We start from the raw sequence: 22,118 nt of genomic DNA on the forward strand, positions 1-22,118 counted from the left end.
ATACATGGATGTTGTCATCCTTGTTTAAAATTCATCTATCTAAATTGTATGAGATCTCAGCAGGCGAAATAGGGATAGTTTGATAGTCTAAAATGTTGCCTGGGGATTAGATTTGCAGAAATTTGCGAATGAACTGCGGCCAAAGCCGTTTAATCATAAATTTGCTGTGTAAATATTAATTATTTTCTTATCCTCCCTCTAAAAGAAACCAGGATGACAACACCCATAAAAGCGAAGCTCCAAAATAAGAAGGGAGGACAAACGAACAATAATTATTGTAGAGTGTTAGATCTTAATTAATATAAATAAGGAAACTTTTTGTTGGAAAATTATTTAAATACCGGATACTGTGGCACTTTTATTTATAGGATTTACTTATAGAGATGCTCTGCTTCTAATATTGGTTGTTGTTCTAGGTATCATCATTAAAAAAACAAGAATGACAACATCCATAAAAGTGAAGCACTGAAACGGTAGGACAAACACATTAACACTTGTATAGTGTCAGAACTGAAAAATCAGAATATAAATGTATAAGAGTCGAAGCAAAATTGTAAGTAAATTTGTTGAAAACTGCTTGATACAGAATAATGTTTATGGACATACTCACATTTTTAGGACTTGATTATAGAGTTGCTTCGCTTATAACATTATACTTTGTTGTCCCAGGAATCAATATACCAAAAATCAGATCAATCGGATGATTAGATCACATTAAAATTTGTTGTTAAAAAAGTAAAAAATCAACATGTTTAAAATGGACGTACGGACATTCTGGTAAAACTTATAGAGTTGCTACGCTTTCTAAATCGTACCTAACTACTATAGGAATCACCATGCAAAGTTTGAAATCTATAGGACAATTCTAACATGCCTAAATTGACAAAAAGAGCTATCTCTCTGTGACGGACGTACGGACGGACATACGGACGGACCGACCCTAATAATAGAAAAGCTTCGCTTTTAAAAAGATGAATAGGATAAAAGAGCTATCTTTTACGGATGGAACGGCGTAATTATAGAAAAGCTACGCTATTAAAAATGGGTTACGACAAAATGTTGTTTCATATTCCTCTAGTTTTCTGTTAACCCTAACCACTCCCATTTTTAGTCTCTTTCCTCCAGAATTTGCCCTTTAAATATGTGCAGCATCTCTATATTTGTCTTTTTAATTTTGTTTTCAGTAAGGCTTCAAAACCGATTACTATCCGCTGCATTAGAACCGATTCTCAGCCATAACAGGAAATTATGTAGATTATCATATTATAGACAATTTTCCACAAATATATATATACAAATTATATTTTTTTATTTTTATATCCGCGGAAAGCTGTCTATAATACGATGCGACAAATAACAATTATTGGACTAATTCAAATATTTTGATTATTCATTAAAGAAACTTTTAAAAATCTAAAATACGTATTGTTTTCGTTTTGTTCTTTTTAACTTTTTGTCCTTGTCTTTTTTATCGCTTTTACACTGTTAACCCCCCAAAGTTAAAAGTACGGTGCATAAATTTGCGTACATTAACCTTTGCTTTTTTGTCTCAATATTCACAATCACACCAGAAATCAATTTTGACTATATCGCACTTTTAAAAGCGAAGCTTTTTATAACTAGGGTCGGTCCGTCCCTCCGTCCGAGACAGATTGCTTTTTTCGTTAATTTAGGCATGTTAAAATTGACCTATTGATTTCAAACTTTGCATGGTTATTCCTGTAGTAGTTAGGTACGATTTAGAAAGCGTAGCAACTCTATAATCATTACCAGAATGTCCGTACGTCCATTTTAAACATGTTGATTTTTCTACTTTTTTAACAACAAATTTTTATGTGATCTAATTATCCTATTGATCTGATTTTTGGTATATTGATTCCTGGGACAACAAAGTACAATATTATAAGCGAAGCAACCCTATAATCAAGTCCTAAAAATGTAAGTATGTCCATAAATATTATCCTGTATCAAGCAGTTTTTCAACAAATTTACTTACAATATTGCTTCGACTCTTATACATTTATATTCTGGTTATTCAGTTCTGACACTATACAAGTGTTAATGTCTGTTTGTCCTACCGTTTCAGTGCTTCGCTTTTATGGATGTTGTCCTTCTTGTTAATACAGAAATTGACAAAGTTGTAATTCTAAAATTATGAAACAAGATGGATTTATTAAAACTTGGATCTCACACCAGATTATCATGTACCATAATAAAGTAAAACTTGAAACTGGCTAAAATGACGATATCTCCCCTAATCCATTCCCTGTACCCCATTTCCTCACATTGTACTGGATTAACGAACTGACCAATAAATGAGGTCCATATTAGCAAGCTAGATTGACGACAAATATTACCTAGTTAATATATCCAGTTATTTCTTATATCCATTATTGACATATAATCAAGACGAAGAAAGTCCTTAAAAAATCAGCACGTTACGTCATAAAATCGAGGGATTATCCATCTCTTTTTTTTAGGGATTTTCTTTCCCACTCCTCCTCTCCTCATCCCTCATTTTTATGACGTCATTGAGGGACTTTCTTCGTCTTCACATATAATATTTGTTTCAGATATGACATATGATGTTGTATAATGTTGGTCGTAATTTTATTTCTTTGGTTTAATATCAAGGTAATTTATTGAATCAAATTGCATTTGTTATGCTGCAGGTTTTCAGCTATTTTATGATATCCTACTAGTAAATGGTTATATTATTACTTGGATTTTTCACCAGAATTTCATGAAACTAACAGCGGGCTAAAATAACGATGATCCCCATCCACTCCTCTTCTACTGTATGAACGAACTGACCAATAAATGAGTTCCATGTTAGCAACCTGAATTGACGACAATTTTTCTAGGGTCATAATATCCACGTATATTCTATATCCGTTTTATAGTGAGCTATCAAACGGATGTATTGAATTTTAGTTTCCGAAAGTGTACATAGCTTCCGCGAATCCGCGTCCTATCTCAATATTTACTACTAGCTAAAAAAGCTTCAAACTTCCAAAAAAAAATAAAACTTGAAAAATTAAAATTTTGAATGTATAATGAATAAATCGTTTATGCATTATATCGCTTTTAACTTTGACCGGAGTAGCTGAAAATACCGTTTGCAATATTTGGGTTATCTGCTGTACAACTTTGGAAATTAGGGAAGAAATAGGCAATCCATTTTCAGCACATCATCAAACGTGTATAATATTCAGGGATAAAGAGATAGGATAATTGAGATAAATTTATGTACCATTATCACGAGAGAAAAAATATAATTATTTTCAGAAATTTTTTGACATTGTTACTTATACAATTAAATCTTGAATAAAGATGACCAACAAGTTATTTAACTAACAATTGGTAGAAATAGTTGGTAAAATTCTAACCATTCCATTTTCCCTTTCTCCATTAATATACGTCATATTCATTGATTTTTTTTCTCAATTATAAATGCATTTAATAAATTCTACTGTATTACTACTACTCCTTTAAAAATATCTTTAGATTTTTATAGTCGAACTACTTTAAATTCGATTGTCCTTGTATAAATAAGTTTACACTTAATGGATTTGTCTTGGCTTATTAGCAGCTACTGGGTTTATAGAAACATAGCGTGCGCCATAATGCAAGGAGGGAGGGAGGGGAATAGTCCCCAAAGTTTCAAAATATCGTTTTCGTTTATTGCATTTGATTGGTTCGTTCATTTGTGTCTAAATGTTTAAACCACTAATTGTAATCTACAGCATGAGTAATTTTGTGTATCATCATTGAGAATGATATCAATTAATTGGTCATTGTCATAACCCCTGAAATCCCTGGCCAATATGAATATGAATAAGAATGGAAGATTTTTAATAGTTATTTCTCGCATCGTATTATAAACGGCTTTCCGCAGATATAGAATTTACAATTATAAGATTAAAACTAGTTTTTTTAGCCCCGAGGTGCCGAAGGCACCGGCTAAAAAAACTGGTTTTAATCTTATAATTGTACATTTCTATATTCGTAGAAAACTGGATATAACACGATGTTAGACATAGTTTTTTCGTATGGATGAGAACCGGTTCCTATCCACCGGATTCGAATGAATACGAGAAAAAATCTTTCCCGTTACGAACACTATTTGCGGTTTGCACGTAATATTCAAATTATCAAGTTTTTCTTGTAGCAAAACTACTCTTTAAGTTGACATTAAAGCAGGGGACACATTAACTGTAATTTCTCGTATTCATTCGAATACGGTGGATAGGAACCGGTTCTTATCCATACGATAAAGCTATGTCTAGCATCGTATTATATCCAGCTTTCTACGAATATAAAAATGTACAATTATAAGATTAAAACCAGTTTTTTTAGCCCCGAAGTGCCGAAGGTCCGCGGTCGGGGCTAAAAAAACTGGTTTTAATCTTATAATTGTACATTCTATATCCGCGGAAAGCTGTTTATGATACGATGCGAGAAATAACTATTATACTAGTATTAAAAACATGTTTTCTAATTCGTTGACTTTAAAACTTTGGGGGCCTTTATCAAATCTTGATTGGGTGGTGCAAACCAACAATATTGCAACTTATTTACAGAAAGGGCACTTATCGGGGTTGTGCATTAATTTATCATCCATTGTCTTATCCCTGAAGATCCCTGATACTTGAAATTAAGGAAATATATGTGTTTATTAGTTATTTATCGCATCGTGTTATAGACAGCTTTCCGCGGATATCAAAATAAAAGAATAAAATATTAAAACCAGTTTCGTTAGCCCTGGTCTTCGGCACCTCGGGGTATTAATTTTAATATTCGTTAAAAATTGTCTGCAGTACGATACTATACATGATTTTTAGTATGGCTGAGAGCCAGTTCTAATCCAGCGGATATGAATTGGTTTCGACGCCATACTGAAATGATAATCCACAATTTTTATTAATAAAACTTGCAAACATCCTAGAAGTGTCCTAAATTACTATCGGACATTTTTACCCTTGCTTTTATAATCATTTTAAATTTGAATTAAATTTGTGCAAAGAAATTTGAATTATGTTTAATTATGAATTTACACGAAAACACACACACGCACACACACTTTTAACTAGTGCATTTAAACACATATTCTATTAATTTATTCCATTCTTGAATAGAGCACCTTGGATAAAAACAGATTTAATTTTATTGTACAGTTAGAACTTCACATCAAATGCAGTCAAATCAAAGGATGTGTTGAATTAAATGATTTACATGATTTTACATACTGATAATATTCTTAACAAAAACTAAAATAGTTATTTCTCGCATCGTATTATAAACGGCTTTCCGCGGATATAGAATGTACACTTATGAAATTAAAACTAGTTTTTTTAGCCACGAGGTACCGAAGGCTCCGGCTAAAAAAACTGGTTTTAATCTTATGATTGTACATTTTTATATTCGTAGAAAGCTGGATATAATACGATGCTAGACATAGTTTTTTCGTATGGATGAGAATCGGTTCCTATCCACCGGATTCGAATGAATACGAAAAATACTCTTTCCAGTATGGCTTTGAAAATGATTAATATCCGATGGATTAGAACCAGTTCTTAGCCGTACTGAAAAATCATGCACAGCATCGTATTACAGACAATTTTCCACGAATATCATAATAAAAATCATAAAATCAATATCAGTTTTATTAGATCGGGCCTTTGGCCCCTCGGGTCTAACAAAACTAGTTTTAATCTTATTTGTTTTTATTTCAATATCCGCGGAAAGGTGTCTATAATAGGATGCAATAAAAAACAATTATGAAAAAACTAAAATGCATATAAATATTTGTTGTTTAAAAACATTTGTATATTATGATAAGGACCTGACTTGGAATAAATTTGAGTGGCATGTGTCTTTTTAAATAAACAGCGTAGCTACTCTATATCTGTGTCTGTATGCCCTACCTGACTGACTGTCCGTCACTTTAGGGTCGAATAGAGCCTTTACACAGTCTATAGTCTCTATCAGGGATCTAAAGGGATAATACAATGGCCAATAAATTGATGTACATCCACAATGATGATACACAAAATTACCCCTTCTGTAGATTACAAGTAGCGGTTGAAACGTTTGGACACTCATAATTAATCAACAAATAAAAATTCAATTAAGTAATCAAAGTTGTTGAGCTAACAAATAACAAAACGTTATTATAAAACTTTAGGGACTATTGTAATAAACAGCCCAATGTCTCCTCCCTCCCAGAGTTAACCAGTAATGTGTAATAATATTACAAGCTATGTAATTATGGATTTTGTTGTTCTTGTTATTTTTGTGTCGTGAAGGCACTTGATTATTCGCATTCACACCTCTTCAACAGTAATGGATGTAGTATACCTGGATATATTGACAGGGGAAAATTTGTCACCAATATATGTTGCTAATATTGATTTATTGGTCAGAAGGGAAGGGGATGGGGAATTGAAGGTGGATGAATGAAATCATTAATTAAGCCAGCTTTAAGCATATTTTTATAGACTACATGAAAACCTGTTGCAACATCCAAGTAATAATGTATCGATTTCAACAATTCAACGGTTTTAACTCCCTTAAAGCTATCATCTACATACAACAACCCCCACCATCCATCCCCTTTTCCCCATCCCCTCCCCTCCTACAGAATGAACGAACTTACCAATAAATGATTTCCATATTAGTAACCTAAATTGACGACTGTTAATATATCCACGTAAATATATTCTATATCCATTAATCTTGTACACTTTTTTGCTTTATTTTTCTTAGGTTCTACTAACTAAACATATAATATAGCTTAAAACCCGATGCAGGGTATTAATTTCGATAAATTCTTTGATCTCTGCAATAATGTTCTATTATGCATGTTTGATTTTTTGATTATTTCTTGGATTGGCTGCCACACAACCGTTTATTTGAAGAAATAATAGATATTACTATTAGAGTGCTAATCTTATGCTTTTAGTTTTTAAATAAACTGTTTTCCAACAAAAGGATGAAAATATACGTGGATATTATGACAGGGGAAAAAATCTTGTTTATTTGTCAGTTTGTCCTTCCAGTAGAAGGAGTGGGTATTGGGGGGGGGGGGGGGGAGAGTTATTTTAGCAAGCTAGAAGTTTAACTTTATTAGAGAACATGATAATAAATCAATTATTTTAGACAGATGACAAAAATACTTCTACTTAACATGTTTATTCATAAATATAAGAAAATAAACGTCCAAAAGTACAAATTTATAGCAAAGTGTGTTCTTGTTGTGTAGTTAGCTCTAGCCGCGCGTTTTTTTGAGATTTACAAATTTATAGTAGCTTCGCTACTACAACGTAATACTCTATAGAATCTCTCTTATACTCCGTTAAGGGCGTAAAATTTTAACTGTTTGGAAGGGGAACTAACTCTTTGAAAAGCTCAGGGAGGAAGGGGGGAGGGGACATTGGGCTGGTAATTAAGAATAGTCCTCAAAGTTTTATAATACCGTTTCTTATTTGTTGGCTTAACAACTTTTGTGACTTAGATTAAATTTTTATTGGTTGGATCATTAAGCAATGTCCAACATAGGAATAATTTTGTGCATCATCATTGGGGATGTACATCAGTTTATCGACCATTGTCTTATCCCTTTAGATCCCTGGAAAAGCTGTAAACACTTTAATCAAATCATGCATAGTTATCTACTTTTATGGAGTATTATAGGCACTTTCAGAGATATTGACTAACAGTTCTCTACATATTATCTGTAAAAGTGAATGGTTTGTCCCATATTTCGAAAGTAATTTTTTGCTTTTTAACTTTGTTGGGGAGTGGGTCATTTTTAGGGGGGTTGGTTGCGATTCTCTTGGGAGGGTGAATTTTTACCCTTCAATAACCCTATATAAAGGAGATCCATATCGGTGACGGTTCAGTAGTTAGCGAGTGCCTCCGCCACACACACACACTGACAAATAGGCAACCTGTTACTTTTATATAAAAACTAGCGGCTACGCCATTAGAGGATTTTAGTGGGCATTAGAAACAAGGGGGGAGGTGACTCTCTACTTTTAATTTTTAAAATTCTTGTTACACACAGAGTGAAAGACATCCTACTTGTATAAGATGATTAATAATGATAATATTTTAAGGTATCAGAATGTCAACAAAGTTGTGGCTGCATTGAACTCCCAGGTATTATCATTAAATCTTAAATCCACAAGTATAATGAATTGCGTCTGTTTGTCTGTCCTAAACTCCCAGGTATTATCATCAAACCTTAACCCCCCCTAGTAAAATAGTGTCTGTTTGTCTGTCCTATACTACCAGGTATTATCATAAATTTTAAATCCTCAAATAAAATAGCTTCTGCGAGAGAATTACTTTGTTTTTTTTTCTCGTAAAGATTTTTCAAGATTGGTCGACCCTCCTTCTACCTCATTTATGATTAAATAAGTTATTTTAGGTTATATTGGGTATAGCAATTATAGGCCCAAAAGGGTTAGGCATATTTATCATGTTCAATTTATATCAAAAGAAGGGAAAGTCTCGATATTCAAATTTTGCTAGATTTTTTTGTATTTAAGTTTATTGTTCGTCTTTTAATCAACAAGGATGACAACATCCATAAAAGCGAAGCACTGAAACGGTAGGACAAACGGACATTAACACTTGTATAGTGTCAGAACTGAATAAATATAATATAAATGTATAAGAGTCAAAGCAAAATTGTAAGTAAATTTGTTGAAAAACTGCTTGATACAGGATAATGTTTATGGACATATTTACATTTTTAGGACTTGATCATAGAGTTGCTTCGCTTATTACATTATACTTTGTTGTCCCAAGAATCAATATACCAATCTCGCCGATTTTTTTTTGTCTTTTTCTGCCATAATAGACAATCTACAGTCAACTGATACTTTTTTTTATAAAAATTTCCCTTATATTTTCACTTGACACTTAAAAGATTTTACACTTGCAATTTTGCAAGTGTCACGTGAAAATATAAGGGGAATTTTTATGAGAGAAAAAGTTTTTTTTTCAGATGATAGAGAACTGTCTAATTTGGCAAAAAAAAGGCATACAAAAATTTCGGCGGGTAACGACGGTTTTCGGCAGGAGCGGCGGTTCCACCGCCGTTACTTCACAGTTCCATATTGTTCTTCACAAAAGCAACTGCTGTGCCTAATTTTAAAGCTGTAACTCTTTTATTGGCTGATATCATGCACGTTTTACTATTGGTTTCAAAAGTGGCACATCCGCCTCCCCCCTTTGAAATCGATAGGACAATTCTAACATGCCTAAATTAACGAAAATAGCTATCCGTTACGGACGGACCGACCCTAAATATAGAAAAGCTTCGCTTTTAAAAATATCTTTACTTGATTTTACTTTTTTTCTTTTGAAGTTTTACTACTATGGAACTTAAATATCCTTGTACTTTGGAAAAAACCTACATTTCCAAAAACAAAGTACTGAATTTTATAAACTTTAAGTAAAAATTTGACGTATTTTAAAAAGAATAATGAGCCTAGGAAAATTTCCAAAATCTTTAAGTATTGTATTATTCAATGTCTGGACGAGCAAACGGCCGCCATTGTTTTTTTAACAGCGAAGCTTTTTTATAATTAGGGTTTGTCTGTCCGTCCGTCCGGAACGGATTGCTTTTTCGTTAATTTATGCATGTTAAAATTGTCCTATCGATTTCAAACATCGCTTTATGATGCCTGTAGTAGTTAGGTACAGTTTAGAAAGCATAGCAACTCTATAATTCTTAACCAGAATGTCAGTACGTACATTTTAAACATGTTGCTTTTTTAACTTTTTAACAACAAATTTTTATATGATAATCCGATTCATCTAATTTTTGAAATACTAATTCCTAGGACAAACAAGTACAATTTTATAAGCGAAGCATCTATATAATGAAGAACTAAACATGAAAGTATGTCCTTAAACATTATTCTGTATAAAGCAGTTTTTCAACAAATTTACTTACAATTTTGCTTCGACTCTTACACATTTATATTCTGATTATTCAGTTCCGAAACTCAACAAGTTGTTCAACCGTTTCGGAGCTTCACTTTTTTTGGTTGTTGTCATCCTTTTTTATGTTTATATTTTATGGTCATGTGTGTCCTGCGGAAAAAAACGTTTACTTAACTATTATAAAATTGAATCAGGGTGGTAGCTAGGGGACATTGAGCTGTTTATTACACTAGTCACCAAAGCTTATAATTACGTTAACTTATTCGTTGGATTTGGGGACTTTAATTGCATTGCATTTTGATTGGTTGGTTAAAAAAATTTAATGTTCAAACGTTTCAACCATTAATTGTATTATACAGAAAGGGTAATTTTGTGTATGATTATTAGAGATATATATTAATTTATAGGCCATTGACTTATCCCTTTAGATCCCTGGAAGTTATACAATTGACTTTATTTGTTATCCAACTTTCTAATACTTAAACCTTAACTTAATCATTGTCAAGCAATTGAAAAAAAACAAGGATGATAAATCCCATATGCAGTAAAATACAAAAAATCATGGAAGGACAAATGGACAACTGTTTAGTGGCAATAAAAAAGTAGGTGGGGGAGACAGTCACTCAAAAAACAGCCACGTGACGTCATAAAAATTAGGGGGATAAGAGGAGAAGTGGGAAAGAAAACCCCTAAAAAAGAAATGGATAATACCTCATTTTTATGACGTCACGTGGCTGATTTTTGAGTGTCTTTCTCCCCCCCTACAAAAAGTAAGAAGAAACTAAAGAAAAGAATAAAATAAGGATGGAAAAATGGTAGAAAATCACGCAATCTTTATTATTTTTTTTGTAGCATGACCGACAGACCAAAAAAAGGTATATAGTAGATGCTCTTTAGAAAGAGGAATCTTTCAAAAAAATCAGCAATCTATCTTAAATAGCAGACGAGAAAACTACGTTCTGAAGGATGGACAGACAAAGTAGATTATACACAAGCTTTTATACTAACAAGGATGACAACATCCATTAAAGCGAAGCACTGAAACGGTAGGACAAACGGACATTAACACTTGTATAGTGTCAGAACTGAATAATCAGAATATAGATGTATAAGAGTCGAAACAAAATTGTAAGTAAATTTGTTGAAAAACTGCTTGATACAGGATAATGTTTATGGACATACTTACATTTTTAGGACTTGATTATAGAGTTGCTTCGCTTATAACATTATACTTTGTTGTCCCAGGAATCAATATACCAAAAATCAGATCAATCGGATAATTAGATCACATAAAAATTCGTTGTTAAAAAAGTAAAAAAAATCAACATGTTTAAAATAGGCGTACGGCCATTCTGGTAATGATTATAGAGTTGCTACGCTTTCTAAATCGTACCTAACTACTAAAGGAATCACCATGCACAGTTTGAAATCGATATGACAATTCTAGCATGCCTAAATTAACGAAAAAAGCTATCCGTTACGGACGTACGGACGGACGGACCGACCCTAATTATAGAAAAGCTTCGCTTTTAAAAAGAGCCTAAATGGCCACAAAATAATCCCTTGAGATATATAAAAGTTGTTGAGTAGTTTTTTTTCTATCTCATCGGAAAATCTTAAAATCAGGTCAGCCGTTTAAAGATTCAAAGTAACATGAAAATAGAAAATCTTCACATCACTTTTTTATAAAAATCATAAAATAGTTAGGTAAATAAAGTATTTTTTTAAAAAGACTACATTAAAACTTTAAAAATTCGCAATTTTCCCTTGTTGAAAAAATGTACAACTTTGGATAGTACTACTACTCTTGGTAGTACGTAGTTTACATAAAGGTTCTACAGCCGCGCCTCGGCCGCGCCTAAGCCTCAAATTTAAACCCTATGTGCAAAAAAAATACTGAAAAGATGGATTGCATTTAGGAACAGGTTTAGATATTCAACTGTATTTAAAAATTTATAATATGACGATTTAACTGAGGCTTACACGCGGTTGAAGCACAGCTGCCGAGCCTTGCTTTTCATGTACTATGTACTAGGTAATAGAAAATAAAATACAAAGTTAGATTTAATCTTGAATCCTGTTTTGGCCATTAATCGATTTTGTTTTACTGCTGCTATGTTTGGTGTCTTACATGAAAAAGTGTCTTCAATTGGTAATTTTTAAAAGCGAAGCTTTTCTATAATTAGGGTCGGTCCGCACGTCCGTCCGTCCGTCCGAGATAGATAGCTTTTATTCGTTAATTTAGGCATGTTAGAAGTGTCCTATCGATTTCAAACTTTGCATGATGATTCCTGTAGTAGTTGGGCACGATTTAAAAAGCGTAGCAACTCTATAATCATTACCAGAATCTAATTATCCGTTTGATCTGATTTTTGGTATATTGATTCCTGGGACAACAACGAACAATATTATAAGCGAAGCAACTCTATAATCAAGTCCAAAAATGTAAGTATGTCCATAAACATTATCCTGCTTTAGGCAGTTTTTTCAACAAATTTACTTACAATTTTGCCTCGACTCTAATACTTTTAAATTCTGATTATTCAGTTCAGATACCATACAAGTGTTAATGTCCGTTTGTCCTACCGTTTCAGTGCTTCGCTTTTATGAATATTGTCATCCTTGTTAAATTACTTATCTTTTTACCCATAAAATGAAAATTAATAGTTATTTATCTCATCGTACTATAGACAGCTTTCCGTGGATATGAAATTGAAATTGAAAAAATTACAATCAGTTTTGTAAGCCTCGAGGGGCCGAGTGCACAGGTTAACAAAAGAGGTATAAATTCTATGAATTTTATTTTATTATTAGTGGAAAATTGTCTGTAATACGATGTTATACATGATTTTTAAGTATGGCTGATATTCTACTCCAGCGGATATTAATCGGTTTCGAAGCAATACTGAAAAAAATATAAATACCTCAAATGATAATGGCATTTCTTTGGTTTGTTATATATAGGCTGATTTATATAATTAATCTTTGAGGGTTTTTTCAAATTGTCAATCAAGACAATAATCAAGAATGTTTGAATCCATTACTTTGCAGGGTTATAGAGTAGCTGCGCTAGTTAAAAAATGTTGTTGCGATTACCAAGGTTATTAAAAGGGGTTGGGTAATAGATATTTGTATCAAACAAATATAGAAATAAAATTTCATCCATAAAAAGGTTTGCAAAAGTTTGAACACAAATAAGGAGAAAGAGGGAGGTTTGACTGGCCACTCGTTGGATATTAAGATTTGCGCCAAAGTACTAATATACCAACCTGAATGAATTACATTGATTTATGCTTTGACTTTACAATGGATATAAGATATACGTGGATTTATTGACAAGGGAAAACTTTTCGCCAATTTAGGTTGCTTATATAGAACTTATTTATTTGTCAGTTTGTTCATCCAGTAAGAGGGAATGTTATGTGGTAAAGGGGACATCGTTATGTTAGCTAACTGCGAGTATTACTTTATCAGAGTACTAGCGGCTACGCCCCAGAGGCCTCTAGTGGCACTTTAAATGTTTGTTTTTTTGGTTCAAGTCTCTTCGATACCTCGTTATGCTGCGTTGAAGTCTCTTGCGCCAAAAAAAAATATTTTTTTTTGTGATTTCTCTTGGGAGGGTGGTGGTACCCTTCCCCAATATATGTAGTTAAAAACCTTCCCGGGACCTCTGAGAAGCTACCATGTTAAGGAGAGCCCGATCGGTTCAGCGGTAAGCGAGATCCTTCGGTACACACAAATAGACAGACATCCTGTTACCTTATTATAAGGACTAGCGGCTACGCCCTCAGAGGCCTCTAGGGGCACTTGAGGAGGGGGGAGTCGAATTTGATAACCCAATTTCTTATTTTAGATTTTAAAAGAAAAAGTTAAAAAAAAATTGGGGGTGGAATTTTTTTTTTTTGGAGGGGGGTATTTTTTATTTGGGTGAGGGGTGTCCCACCTCCCCCCCCCCCAAAAAAAAAAATAGTTATAAACCTTACCGGGACCTATGAGAAGCTACCCTGTTAAGGAGAACCCGATCGGTTCAGCGGTTAGCGAGATCCTTCAGTATAAACACACAAACACACAGACAAACAAACAGACATCCTGTTACTTTAGTATAAGGATATGAAAATATGCTGCAACATCCAAGTAACAATATATCGATTGACTTTACATATCTTAGTGTTGATTGTGGGCGTGTGTGTGCGGTGCGCGTGTGTTGAGACCAATTTTAGAGGACTTTATCTTATCAATAATAACCTTATTATCCTAGACTAATATCTTTATTTAAATAAAAAGTGAAACAGCCCCAGACATGACCGGAAAAATCTTGGTCTAACTGGAACCCATTTTTTTCGTCTTACTTTTTAAAGTAGATTTATTATTACTTGGATCTTACACCAGATTATCATGAAACTTGGTAATGATCTCCCCATCCACAACATTTACCCCATCATCTACCCTCCTATTAAATGAACGAACTGACTAATTTGTTTAAGTGGTGTTTTTGTTAGCAACTTAATTTGATGACATTTTTTCCCCTGTCATAATATCCACGTATATTCTATATCCATTGGTAAAAGACAAAACAAACTGGACTATACTGAATTAAACTTGAAAACCTAATGAGTTTTTTATATTGGCAAATACAATCATATGCTACCACCTACTCATTTATAGTTTTCACACACATATAAGAAATAGAGATAGGTATTTAAAAGAACACAATTCTTATCTAATGATAAGATAATATCTAAAAGAATTTCCCCGCCATTTTAAAATTATGTGCAATGTAAATAGTAACCAGAGAGGGGGCTGTTTATTACACTAGTCCCCAAAGTCTTATAATAATGTTTTATTATTCGTTGGTTTAACAACCTTAGGGAATTTTATTGAATTTTGATTGGTTGGTTCATTTAGTTCCATGTCCAAATGTTTCAACCAATAATTGTAATCTAGAGATGGAGTAATTTTGTGTATCATCATTCGGGTTGTGCATCAATTTATCGGCCATTGTACAATCCCTGTAGATCCCTGAAAAGTAACACTAAAACTTTATAACATATAAATTTGTTGTACTTGGATTGCTAAATTCTTAGAAATTAAAATTTTGGTTTATGTATTGGGAATTCACTAGAAAAACGCTGATTTACAGACATTCAACTCTTTGATTGCTCGAGTTTTGTCTTAAATTCTACATTTTGTAAAGTATTAAGAAGTGTCTGTTATAATGCCAAAGCAAATCTAACCTTTACTATTTAAGTAAAATAGTTGTAGTATCTTTAATGTTTGATTCAATACAGGGCTCGGCAGTCATTTGTAAGCCCTAGAGAAAGTTTAAACTTGACCTAAATATGGAAATTCCTTTTTTCAAAAATAAAATTTTAAATCATCCAATCGGGTTTAAATTTAAGGCTTCGTGGCGGCTGACGCACGGCTGCCAAGCCCTAAATTTCAAACTATTATAAGATTACTTAAAATGGTAAACTTTAATACCGTAAAATTTCTGATTTGACATATAACATTAGTTTAAATTTCAATATCCTGCCTTTTTTCTTTTCAAATATATAATTGTTTCACTTCATGCCCAAAAATAAGTTTTTTTTTATGGTAAAAGCGCATACGCCTCGTAACTATTTGATTTTAAAGGAGTTATGCATTTTTTAATTTAAGTAATATAAGTATTTACATTGCTATTCTGAAACCTGGCCCGACAGTCCGTTAGAAATGGATTAATTATTACTTGGATCTTTCACCAGATTATCATGTACTCTAATAAAGTGGAACTTGTAGCTGGTTAAATATCCAAGTATATTTTACCTACATTCATGTCTGAATAATAAATTTAACTTTTTATTTCAGGAAACTTTTCAGAGCTTGGATTCCAGAGCACAGTAGAGCTTAAACCCGAGGTTGGCCCCAAGCTTGGAACTATTGTACCTACACAACAAACTACACACTTCCAGATCATAGATCCACTAGACAGGAAAGTCAATATTTTTGTTACTTAATATCCACTGAATTAGATCTGGTTTTTAGCCATAAAAAAAACTTCTGTATAGCATCGTATTACAAACAATTTCTGAAAAAAAATATACATAAATATTTGCAAAATTTAGAAAAAGGCTATACTTTCATTTTTAGGATTTGACTATAGAGATGAACAGGATAATTATATCATATAAATAGTTATTAAAAATCAGCATGTTTTAAATGGACTTACGGACTTTCTGGTAACGATAATAGAGTTGCTACACTTTCTAAATCGTATCTAACTACTACAGGAATCACCATGCCAACTTTAAAATCGGTAGGACAAATACAACATGCCTAAATTAACGATTAGAGCTAACCGTCACGGAAGGACCTACCCCATTTATAGAAAAGCTTCTTTTTTAATATATGTAAAAAGGAACAAATACAATAACTTTGTAAAATAAAATTGAAAAGATAGAAAGATAAAGATTTAAATTTGATTCATGTTTGTAAAACTAACATTTAAGATTTTTGCAAATTACATTAACAATTCATTGCAATATTTGCACACGTTACAAACAGTTTTATTCAAATATAGAAATAACATTGAACCAAAGCTGTACATTTAATATATTTTCTAGAGGCAAATTTTTTGGAGACATATTTTTTATACATAGATTACATTTTTTATGTATAATAGATATCCTTATATAAAAGTAAGTCTCTTTGTCTGTCTGTCTGTACCGGAGGATCTCGCTAACCGCTGCAGATATGGTTAACATTTGTGTAATGAAGCTTCTTGTAGGTAAAGTGAAGGTTTTTAACTATTTCTAAGTAGGGTATCTCCTCCCTTCCAATCAAGAAGGATCCCCTCCCAAATTTTTTTTTTACTTTCCCTTTTTGAAATTCAAATTGAAAAGGGGGATAGTCGACTAAAGTGCCCCTAGAGGCTTCTAGTTGTATAATTAAAGCGCTATAAATATTCACACAGCCAATACCAAAGTTAAGATTTAAAGGAAAAACGTGCACTTCCAATTTTTTATGTGGCTTAAATGTCATCCTGGTTATACATTCTACTTAGTGCAAAGCTTTCACATTCTTACATCATAAGTTTCTATACAGTATGAGATATATTATTACTTGGATGTTGCACCAGATTTTCATATACTCTGATTTAGTGATGCTTGCAGCTGGCTAAAATAACTATACCCACTATCTACCCTTTTAACCAAGACCTTCCCCTTCTACTGGATGAAAGACCTGACCATATTATCAAGCTAAGTTGACGACACATTTTCCCCTGTCAATATATCCACTTAAATCCTATATCCATTTATAAAATGTAAGATGATTTAGGCATCCATTGAACACAGTAATAGTGTCTGACTGATTATGACGTAACAAAAAAAATAGCCAATGAGAGGCCACTATAAATTTTACCATTGGTCAATAACGGCCTCTCATTGGCTATTTTTTTTTTGTTACGTCATAATCAGTCAGACACTATTACTGTGTTCGCATCCATTTCCAGAAATAAAATCTATGAAAAGAAAACGAGTAAGATTTTGTCCATAAGTTGATTTTATGGAAAAATAAAATCTAGAGTGGCAATTTAAAGGAAATGGGGGAAGAGGCGAAAGAGGTATTTGTTGATATATAAGACGGCCAGCAATAAAATGATTATTTATGGAGTAGCTTTGCCAGTAAAAATTCAGTATATACAAGGTTTTTTTTTATAATATTATTTTTTCGGCTCAAAATATTGTTTTTAAAAATTTAGATCAGAGTAAAAACTTCTCAAATGGATTAATTATTACTTGGATCTTAGCATGTTTTCTAATATAGTAAGACGTGTAGATGGCTAAAAAAACGTCTTTCCCATCCACCTCCTTTACCCTTAACCCCCTCCCTCCTACTGGATGAACGAACTGACCAATAGGCGATGTTCATGTTAGCAAACTAAAATGACGACAATTTTCCCCTGTCATAATATCCACGTTTATTCTACATTATTGATTCTCATAATATTTTAATAGTTGTTTCTTTCATCGTATTATAAACCGCTTTCCGCGGATATAGAAAGTACAATTATGAGATTAAAACTAGTTTTTTTTAGCTAAAAAAAACTGGTTTTAATCTTATGATTGTACATTTCTATATTCATAGAAAGCTGGATATAATACGATGCTAGACATAGTTTTTTCGTATGGATGAGAACCGGTTCCTATCCACCGGATTCGAATAAATACGAGAAAAGAATTTAAGAAAACAAAAAAATATGACTTATTATCTCTATAGAAGTGCTGCTGTTCCCTCATTGGCTAATTGTTCCGCAGACTGTACACAGCTTGGCTGTGATTGGTTCACAGTAACTGATGACGTGTGTGTGTGCGGCCATGATGCCTCCATTATTCACTGCGAAGAGGAGATTGGCCCAGTCGTTGAGGTCTTCTGCATAATAAAAGAAAAGGTACACATTTATTCAGGGCTCGGCAACTGCGCGTCAGCCGCGACTAAGCCTCAAAATCTGGATTCTATGAAGATTTTTTTGATAGAGGGACTGGTTTAGACTTCCAGCTGATTTTAAAATTACAATGATTTCCCTGAGACATACAGGCGGCTAACGTGCGGCTGCCGAGCCCTGCATTTTTTCACATTAGTCATTTACATACTTATCTATATTTAGGGCATGTCCTTATGTCCATTAAAAAATATTTGGTTTTAGGCTATTTTCCTACTTTTCTTACTCCTTCTAATACAGAGCTCCTATATGCTGGGAGCGCAACCGCTTGTATTGTATAGTATATTGATTATTACTATGCTAAAAAAGAACATTATTGCCATTACTTAAAGTAAAATTTGCATTATGTAATGTTTATATTATCAAATTTCTGTGTTATATTTTAATCCTATTTAATTGTTATATTTTTTAATGCGAAGCTTTTCTATAATTAGGGTCGGTCGGTAAGTACGGTCTTAACGGTTAGCTCCCATCGTTAATATTATAATTTTCAAACATTGCATGATGATTCCTTTAACCGTTAGGTATGTTTTAGAAAGCGTAGCAACTTTTTAATCGTTACCAGAAAGTCCGTACTTCCATGTAAAACATGCTTATTTTGCATAGTAAAACAAGGTACAACATTTTATTCAAAGCAATTCTATAATCAAGTCTTTAAAATATAAGTATGTCCTTAAACAGACCCTGTATTTACACATTTTTGCAGAAAATTTATATACAATACGGGACCTTTAAATCAAATATTATTCTGCTTATTAAGTTTTATCACTGTTCGTTTTGTCTGCAGTTTGATTTCAAAGCTTCGTTTTTATAGATGTTGTCATCATTGATATTATTAGACTTAATCCCATAAAGAAAAAAATTAATAATTATTGTTTGTTTTAAAATTATAATTAATTATATTTCTTAAATATAAAAAATTATATCTCTATCAAAACAAAAAAAAATCAAGTTGCATCTCAAGAATTATGTATAGCATCGTATTACAAAAATTTTATACAAATATTAAAATAAAAATCATAAAACCAGTTTTGTTAGCCTGTGCCTTCGGTCCCTCGGGCCTAACAAAACTAGTTTTAATTTTAAAATTTTTCAGTTTAATATCCGCGGAAAGCTGTCTATAATACAATGCGATAAATAAATATTACAAAACTCAACTACATTTAGACGTAAACGTCTTTAATTTCTTGTCTTAATTACTATAAATTTCGACATGCAATTTATTTTTGGGCAATGGATATAGGATATACATGGATATATTGACAGGGGAAAATTTGTCGTCAATTTAGATTGCTAAATGGACCCCATTTATTGGTTAGTTCGTTCTTCCAGTAGGAGGGAATGCAATGGGATAAAGGATGGATGGGGGTAATCGTTATTCAAGCCAGCTGGGAGTATTACTTTATCATGAATATCTGATGCAACATCGTCATCCAAGTCATTATACATCAATTGTTTGGGTTGGGCCTTTTTCAACTGTTTATGTTTTTGCAATTATTTCTATTGTTATTATTTAAAAAGAGGTTGAAAGATCAAAATGACATCGACATTTTAGTTAGGCACAGATTATTATTTATCATTTATTTATCAGTTTTAATCTACCATTCATATTATATAGATCATTTAATTTAAAGAAGATTCCTATTATCATTGATAGTGGAATAACAAGGATGACAACATCCATAAGTAGCAAAGCTAAAAAATTATGGATGGATATCCGGAAAAAATTAACTATATTGCAGTTTCATAAAAAAATATTAACCTTATAAGATTTGTGTAAATCTAGGAATTGATCTAGCACCTCAGCAAATTAGCAAATCTTAATGAAACTTTGTGGGGATATGTAAATTGTGAACTTATTTAATCCTTAAAAATATCAGCCACCTATCTCAAATAGGAGCAAAGAAAGTCATGAAAACCTAAAAATCTAGGAATCGAACTAGCACCCCAATCAATAAGCAAATCTCGATATAACTTGATAAAAGTATGCAGAATATGAAAGTATTAAATCCCTAAAAATTTCAGTCATCTGTGTTGAATAGGAGTTGAGAAAATCATGAAAACTTTAAAATATAGTAATCGATCTATCACCCCAACCAACTGACAAATCTTAATGCAACTTGGTGAAAATATGAAGACTGTTAACACACCCCTCCTGAACCGAACTTTAGATTAAAAAAATTTTCCAAACATTTGGACAATTGGGCATTCAAATAGGACCTAGTGGTAGTTAGAATCAGTTGAGAACAAAATCCCAGCCGTTCCTTCTTGCCAGATATCGCCATTTTAAGATTTTAAGTAAAATTACACTAAAAATCCAAATACAAACTTAAATATTCTTTCAATTTTTTAGTATAATTTTAGTGAGACAGCCCAAAAACAGAGTATCTTTGCTCCTGTGGCCAAACTGACTGCCTGGAGTCCCTAACAGAGAGTGCCTTTATGTGTTAACACAAGTAGGGATTCGAACCCATTCCCAAAACTAACCAAAATGGAATAGCAGTGTATTACAGCATGAGGTCAGTATTTTCACCACTGACAGATGGAAGGCAAGGCCTATCCTAACCAGAAACCCGATCATTCACCCACATGCCCCAGTGGAGCACCTTGGAGGTCTGCACCACATGTTTACTGGGGTGTTGTTCACCTTCATCTATGGATTGGGCAGGTTGAGACCTAATGGTGCCCTCAGACTCCCAGTAACCCTGCTATTTGGCCAAAGCTTAGAATAATGTCACACACATGGTCCCGTGAAATGGGCTGTGAGATGTTCCCCTGCCAATCACAGATCAGCACAGCCGCCATGGAAGGACAGCTGCAGGTGGTGGGCCGCATACCTTCACTCAAGATGCAAGTTAGCCCTATTCTGATCTTGATCCTCCAGGAGTTCATCTTGAACTATGCCCTGAGCCTTGGAGGGTTCTTTCTGAGGGAGTTGGGGACACCATAACTGTTTGACAAACCCAAGCCTGGGGAAGGCCCAGGGCCCCTCCCACAACCAGCTGCTGAAGACAAGAAGCCCTCTACCTGTAAAATCAACTGTCTGGCCAGGTCAGCTTTCAAGGAGCACCTGTTCAGAGTTGACTGATGACCAGGATATGGGTAGTGACTAGCGAGAAGTTCTTGGCCATTCCCATCAAGATAGAGGCCAGGGCCCCCCAGGTAAAACTGGACAGGGGCTATTCATAGTTTACACCCCCATGGAGTTCAATGTGCCTCCAGGAGGTGCAACTGCATCAAACAGCCCCCCAGGAGAGAGATGGTGGTCAAGACCAGGCCTAACTTTCAGTGCAGGGGCCTGACTATGGGAACTGCTGGTAAAACTTTAACAAGAAGCTGAACCTGCTGATCACCAACAACAACTAGAGGATATCCAGAGGGGCATGCCTTGCCTGAGCCCAATAATGTAATTTACAGCTATTCCACCATGGATAGTTTCAAACAGTAACTGTGTCCCCACCTCCCTTAGAAAGAACCCTCCCAGGTTCAGGGCATAGTTCAAGATGCACACCACCATGATCTCCATGAGGATTAAGATCAGGGTAGTGCTAACTTGCATCTTGAGCAAAGGTATGCGGTCCACCACCTGCATCTATCCTTCCATGGCGGCTGTGCTGATCTGTGATTGACAGGGGAGCATCTCGGTCAGCTCTAAAATGACCTCATGAAATTTGAT

The 22,118-nt window shown here is 33.5% G+C and overlaps 1 protein-coding gene across 1 annotated transcript in view; it reads left to right on the top strand.

Annotated features, from left to right (window-relative positions):
* The first annotated feature begins 2,564 nt into the window (after positions 1-2,564).
* The window catches only part of LOC145317822 (uncharacterized), a 29,801-nt gene continuing 10,247 nt past the window's right edge, over positions 2,565-22,118 (top strand). The window contains exons 1-4 of the mRNA XM_080159093.1: positions 2,565-2,634; positions 8,121-8,163; positions 15,808-15,929; positions 18,218-18,391. Of these exons, the coding sequence (XP_080015219.1) occupies positions 2,596-2,634; positions 8,121-8,163; positions 15,808-15,929; positions 18,218-18,391 (378 nt within the window). The 5' untranslated portion in view covers positions 2,565-2,595. The remainder of the gene's footprint in view (positions 2,635-8,120; positions 8,164-15,807; positions 15,930-18,217; positions 18,392-22,118) is intronic.

The sequence above is a fragment of the Acartia tonsa genome, chromosome 4 (genome assembly GCF_053477335.1).
Source record: "Acartia tonsa isolate MP-2025a chromosome 4, ASM5347733v1, whole genome shotgun sequence".
NCBI classification, from domain to species: Eukaryota; Metazoa; Arthropoda; class Copepoda; order Calanoida; family Acartiidae; genus Acartia; species Acartia tonsa.